A 7,500-nucleotide genomic window follows, 5' to 3' on the forward strand; every position below is an offset into this window, starting at 1 on the left:
TTATTCACATAACAGTTTCTTTAGGTGAAAGCTTACTTTATAAGTTGCTGATATTTTAGTTTTCTTCCATATAAGAATTTACCCATTTTAAAGGTGCAAAAAGCAACCAAAATAACAATTATAATCCAGTTGAAGCCAATCTTTGCCACGAAGTTTGTATTATTGTTATTATTAATATTATCATTATTCAGTAGGTGTAACCTGTTCATATGGAACAAGCATGCAGGGGCCATTGACTTGAAACTCAAGCTTCCAAAGAATATGGTGTTCATTAGGAAGAAGCAAGAGGAAATAAAGGGAAATAAAGACAGAAGAGATCCCACTTATCAAAGGAGAAAAAATAAATCAATAAATAGGCAAATAGATAAAAATGTATTAAAATGAATATTTTGAGGGTAGTAATGCACTATATTTTTACTTGAACTTCTGACTTTCCAACTGCACGACATCCTTTGGGAGGCTGTTCCACAGTCCAACGGTGTGAGGAAAAAATAGGATAGCTACTGTAGGTCTAGTCAGGAAATAGTCTACAGGCTACTGTCTCAGGTTTCAGATATGATACAGCTACTGTCTTCATCAGGAATAGGATTACGGCTACCTGGTTCTCAGTCAGGGAATAGAATTACAAGGCTACTGTTCTCAATCAGGAATAGTATTACAGGCTACTGTTCTCAAGTCAGGAATATGGATTAAAGGCTAAAGTCTTCCAGTCGGAATAGGATTACAGGCTACTGTTCTCATTCAGGATAGGAATTAAAGGCTACTGTTCTCAGTCAGGAATAGGAGTTACAAGGCTACTGTTTTCTCAGTCAGGAATAGGAATTACAGGCCTACATGTTCTTCAGTCAGGAATAGGATTACAGGCTACTGTTCTCAGTCATGGAACTAGGATTACAGGCCTACCTGTTTCTTCAGTCCAGGAATAGGATTAAAGGGCTACTGTTGCTCCAGTCCAGGAATAGGATTACAGGCTACTGTTCTCAGTCAGGAAGAATGGAATTACAGGCTACTGTTCTCAGTCAGGAATAGGATTAAAACGGCTAACTGTTCGCGTCCATGAATAGGATTTAAGGCTACTGTTCTTCAAGTCATGGAAAGAGGTTACAGGCTACTGTTTTAAGTCCAGGAACTAAGGATTAAAGGCTATTGTTCTCCGTCATGGAATAGGATTAAAGGCTATTGTAATTAAGCCAGGGAATAGGATTAAGGTTAACTGTTTCCAAGTCAGGAATAGGATTACAGGCTTAATGTTTCCTCAGTCAGGAATAGGAATTTAACAGGCTGACTGTTACCTCAGTCAGGAAGGGAAATTGGATTAAAGGCTACCTGTGCAAAATTCCCCAATTCAGTCAGGTAAATAGATTAACGAAAGGCTACTGCTTCTCAGTCAGGAATAAGGGATTACAGGCCTACTGTTCTCAGTCAGGAATGGGATTACAGGCTACTGTTCTCAGTCAGGAATAGGAGTTACAGGCTACTGTTCTCAGTCAGGATAAGGAATTACAGGCTACTGTTTCTCAGTCAGGAATAGGATTACAGGCTACTGTTCTCAGTCAGGAATAGGATTACAGGCTACTGTTCTCAGTCAGGAATAGGATTACAGGCTACTGTTCTCAGTCAGGAATAGGATTACAGGCTACTGTTCTCAGTCAGGAACTAGGCTTAAACGGCTACTGTTCTCAGTCAGGAATTAAGGTATTAAAGGCTACATGTTCTCAGTCATGAATAGGATTACAGGCTTACTGGTTCTCAGTCATGGAATAGGCTTACAAGGCTACTGTTTCTCAGTTCGTGAATGGAATTAGGCAAGGCTTACTCTGTTCTCAGTCAGGAATAGGAATACAGGCTACTGTTCTCAGTCAGGGAATAGGATTAAAAGGCGACTGGTTTCTCAGTCATGGAATAGGAATTACAGGCTACTTGGGGGTTTTTTTTTTCCTCAGTCAGGAATAGGAATTAAATGGCTATTGTATTAAGCCAGGAATAGGTATTTAAACGGTTACTGTCTTCCAGTCATGGAATAGGCATTCAAAGGTCTAACTGTTTCTTCAGTCAGGCCAATAGGATTACAGGCCTACTGTTTCTCAGTCAGGAATAGGATTACAGCTACTGTTTCTCAGTCCAGGAAATATGGATTAACACTACTGTTTTCTCAGTCAGTGGAATTGATTTAACAGGCTACTGTTCCAGTCAGGAAATAGGATTTAAAGGCTACTGTTTCTCAGTCAGGAATAGGATTACAGCTTAAACGTTCTCATTCATGAATTTATTTTAAAGGCTACGTTCGCAGTCCCGGAATAGGATTTAAAGGCTACTGTTCTGCAGTCAGGAATAGGATTAAAGGCTACTGTTCTCAGTCAGGAATAGGATTCAAAGTCTACTGTTCCTCGAGTCAGGAATAGGATTAAAGGCTACTGTTCTCAGTCAGGAATAGGATTAAAGGCTACTGTTCTCAGTCAGGAATAGGATTACAGGCTACTGTTCTAAGTCAGGAATAGGATTAAAGGCTACTGTTCTCAGTCAGGAATAGGATTAAAGGCTATTGTATTAAGCCAGGAATAGGATTAAAGGTTACTGTTCTCAGTCAGGAATAGGATTAAAGGCTACTGTTCTCAGTCAGGAACAGTGTTAAAGGCTACTGTTCTCAGTCAGGAATAGGATTACAGGCTACTGTTCTCAGTCAGGAATAGGATTACAGGCTAATGTTCTCAGCCAGGAATAGGATTAAAGGCTACTGTTCTCAGTCAGCAATTGGATTAAAGGCTACTGTTCTCAGTCAGCAATAGGATTAAAGGCTACTGTTCTCAGTCAGGAATGGGATTAAAGGCTACTGTTTTTATGTCAGAAATAGGATTAAAGGCTACTGTTCTAAGTCAGAAATAAGATTAAAGGCTACTGTTCTCAGTCAGGAATAGGATTAAAGGCTACTGTTTTAAGTCAGAAATAGGATTAAAGGCTACTGTTCTCAGTCTGGAATAGGATTAAAGGCTACTGTTCTAAGTCAAAGGAATACAGCAACATACCAAAATAGATACCAACCTGACTCAGTCGAGTGTTTCTCCCTGCAGTAGAGGTAATCGTTGACCTTGGATCGCCTCCATCGGAAACTGTAGGAATTCAGTACAGAGAAGAAAGAGTTCTCGGTCAGGGCGTTCGATTCTGGCGTCAGTAGTTCGGTGGACCTATCCACAACACCTGTTTGGAAAAGGCAGAGACTGGAAGAACTTCGCAATGACCAAATCCACTCATTCTTTACACCATTACCAATGAGCAATATGATCAAGTAACCCCCTGCTTTAGCTACGTAGTTAAGCACCTCGCACGATGTTGGATGAAATTAAATTTTCGTACGAATTTAATAAAAAAAACATTATTTGGGTCTTCCCACTCTATGAGCATTTTCCACAATGCGTATGTATATTATATATATAATATATATATATATATATATATATATATATATATATATATATATATATATATATATATATATAAGTATATATGTCACATTATTAAAGCATATAAACACATCCATTCTTAATTGAAAAGTTCCTAAACTAGTTAAAATTGTAAAACAATGAAGACACAAAAATAATAGTAATAAAAAGGAAGCGAACAACAGTATTAAGAAAAAAGCGCCTGCTTTGTCAGAAGATGACAGCTGAATGACAAGGAGAAGGAGGGAAGACAGAGCCACGAAGAAAACATGTTCACGCCAAATACAGGGGTACAGAAGTGGTGTGTGAGTTCAATCCTGGCGCCAACTGCTTAATTAATGAATAATGACTCAAGAATGGGCAGTTCGTGTAAGTGGCTTGTTTGGCCCAAGATAGAAAAGTCGGTGTATTTGATATCAACATGGCAAATTTTTGAATGATTTCTGGCGTTAAAGAATTCAGGGTTTGACAATTTATAGCCAGTACGATGACTAACACCTCTATGTGAGTCATCTCTGACCTTCAGCAATCTTTTGGTCGGTCTCACGTAAATCCCCGAATTACATTTGGGGCAAGAATATCTATAAACGACCATTGATTGCAAAGTTGGACAGAGCTTGTCTTTGATTTTAAAAAAAGAACCAACTTTAAGTGGATTTTTTGAAATTAAAATTATTTGCAGCATGCTAAAATGTTTCTTAATAATTAACTTTATATCCTTTCTAATATCTTTTTTAAACACTGTAAAGCCTTTTTAAATAAGAAACTACTTGATTTACCAACTATTAGTACGGTTCCTCGTAATAAACTATATGCGAGTATTCCTTATAAAGAGGATAAATTTAGAACGGATATAAAGTAAATTATTGAGAAACATTTCAGCATACTGCAAGTTTTTCTAATTCCAAAAAATCCACTTACATTTGGTTCTTTTTTTAAATCAAAGACAAGCTCTGAAATCATTCAAAAATTTGCCATGTTGACATCAAATACACCGACTTTTCTATCTTGGGCCAAACAAGACACTTACACGAAATGCCCATTCTTGAGTCATTATTCATTAAGCAGTTGGCACACCACTTCTGTACCCCTGTATTTGGCGTGAGCATGTTTCCTTCGTGGCTCTGCCTTCCCTCCTTCTCCTTGTCACTCAGCTGTCGTCTTCTGCCAGAGAAGGTGATTTTTTTTTTTAATACTGTTGTTCGCTTCCTTTTTATTACTATTATTTTTTGTTGTCCTCTTTGTTTTACAATTTTAACTAGTTTAGGAACTTTTCAATTAAGAATTAAGAATAATTTCGCTCATTGAAAAAAGTAAAAGTTTTATCAAATGCTTTTCTATAAAGAGGCGAACTTTCGTAACCGTTATATGCTTTGGTTGAACATTTTAGTGGATCTAAGGATTCTGAAGCCTGAAACTTTCCTGCTGTCGTTGAGAAGTGAAAGGAATAAAATCATACAGCACAACAGAACAACACTGATTATAAAATAACTAATGCTGAAAAATAGCTCATTTCTAATAGTAATCATACATTAAAATTGTCCTCAAAGTACACAGACACGTAAGCACGCACACACCGTACATATATAACTATATATAACTATATTATAATATATATATATATACTAATATATCTATATAATATCTATATATATCATATATATATCTATATATATCTTATATCTATACTATAAATATTGTGATTCTATCTATCTATATATATAGATATTTATATATATATACGATATAATATATATAGATAATATATATAATACTATATCTACATATAGATATATATATATATATATATTACTCTATTATATATATATATCGCTATATATAGGATCATACTATATATATGAATGTAGATATATCTATATATATAATATATATCTATTATTATTCATATAAATATATATCTCTATATAATCTATATATATATCTATATATATCTATTAATATATTATATTATTATATATAATATATATTATATAATATATATAGTTATATATATATGATATATATAGATATATAGATATATATATATAATATATATAATATATAGATATATAGATTATATTATAGTTATATAATATATATATATATAGATATATTAGATATATATATATATATATATCGATATATATATATATATATATATATATATATTATATATATAAATATATATATATATATATATTACTATATTACTTATATATATATAATATATCTATAATTCACACCAAACTGGAGAGAAAAAATAAATTCAAAGTCACCCATGATGAAAAAAAACTTGTGTCAGCGATGGCTAACTTCCAGAAAAGGAGAAAAGAAAAAATCAACGGCCTTGTTCACTATCTCCCGTAACTCACTAGATGTCAAGCAATTATCTGCTGAACTCATAAAAAAAAGGAAAAAACAAAAATAATGTGTTGTTAGTTCCTCCCAAAATTCAAAAAAAGATTTTACCACCCTTGATATAGCATTACGACGCCCACGTATTAGAATATAAAAATCAGTATCAGAAATATCACCATCACAAAATCACCAAAATTTGCTATCATCAAAATCACCAGTATCAGTACAAAAAAAAACATCACCAATGTTAATGCTTGTCCATTCTCCAAAAATTCAGCAAAAAAAATCAGCAAAAGTTCAGCAAGATTCAACACAATTCACCAAGATTCAGCCAGATTCATCAAGATTCAGCAAAACTCTTCATCGTGAATGACTGAAATATTCTCCAAAGTCACAAAAACTCAACAAATAACTAACCCAAGATCTCTCCCATTAATTCATTGTAATAATTCTCCATGAATAATTATCTGTAATAATTATCAAATAATCTCCCATGAAATATCTCAAATCTCTCGTAAAACAAGTCTCCCGTACTGATAATTATACTTAAGTAACCCTCCCGTGACACATCTCAAGTATAATAATTATCAATAATAATAATAACTCTCCATAGCAATAATTCTCTTGCAAAAATCTCAAGTAAGGGTGAAATTCAAAATAGCATACAACAGTAATGCTGAACCTTATGACACACAATTTCTCCAGCATATACCACGACACAACACCATTGCCACACAACACAGATACAACACCAATCATCGGCATTTCAAAGTAATTTCTCCAACACAATAAAAAAAAATAATAATAATCTGTGTCTCCCCAATATATTTGTGTCTTCCAAGGCACAAGGAAAACATATAACACATCCCGTGCATGTTAACTACTTTTCCCCTCATTCACGGAAAACAAAATTCTCTTTTTATTTCCTTTTCTCTTCCTCCAAGAGAGAAAAAAAAATCTCTTTTCTAAAAAAAAGACTCTACGGGCGTTTCACTTCATCAACTAATCAATCAGCTGATATCTTACCATTGGAAATTCATTGTCAAGGGCAAACCCATCCCCCAACACCCCAACACAAAGAAAAAAAAAAAAAGGAAAGGAGGAGTTCACCCCCAATGAGAAACAAAAAGTTTCTCCCCCCCAATGAGCGTTGACACTCCCCCGTCAAGCGATAGAACACTCCCGAGGCATGCACTAGTACCCATCTCGCAATCCCCGAGGCATGCCAGTACCCTCGCAACACCTTCCCTCGAGGTATGCAGTACCCACCATGCAACTATCACCCGAGGGATGCCAGTACCCTTGCAATGCCCCTCCCTCGAGGCAGGCCATACTCCCCTTGCAACGCGCCTCTCTGCGCGGTAAGCAGAAATCTGCTGAGCCCGTGAAATTGTGGCCGCTCTTGTCTCCAAGCCAAATATGCTTATCTAAGCACAGTTCACATGCATAAAACGTCTTTATACACCCTCATATTTTAAATAAAGACGAATATGTCTATTATAAACACGTGTGAATAAAGAAAACACGTCACTTCTGCTACTAGGGCAAAGAAAGAAAAAAAATTTTTTGGACCTCTTGAACCAATCCCATTCCACTGAAATATTTAAACAAAAACCCTCCCCTTTGATAAACAATATTTTAACACTCACCACTCCATAATGGGAACAAAAGAACTCGGAATTCGCGTAGAATACGTAAATCTCGT

At 35.1% G+C, this 7,500-nt stretch overlaps 1 protein-coding gene across 1 annotated transcript in view; it reads right to left on the reverse strand.

Annotated features, from left to right (window-relative positions):
* LOC135217094 (alpha-1-inhibitor 3-like) overlaps positions 1-7,500 on the reverse strand; it is a 39,057-nt gene that overhangs the window by 16,284 nt on the left and 15,273 nt on the right. The window contains exon 12 of the mRNA XM_064252818.1: positions 3,040-3,195. Coding sequence (XP_064108888.1) covers positions 3,040-3,195 — 156 coding nt within the window. The remainder of the gene's footprint in view (positions 1-3,039; positions 3,196-7,500) is intronic.

The sequence above is a fragment of the Macrobrachium nipponense genome, chromosome 11, assembly GCF_015104395.2.
Source record: "Macrobrachium nipponense isolate FS-2020 chromosome 11, ASM1510439v2, whole genome shotgun sequence".
Taxonomy (NCBI): Eukaryota; Metazoa; Arthropoda; class Malacostraca; order Decapoda; family Palaemonidae; genus Macrobrachium; species Macrobrachium nipponense.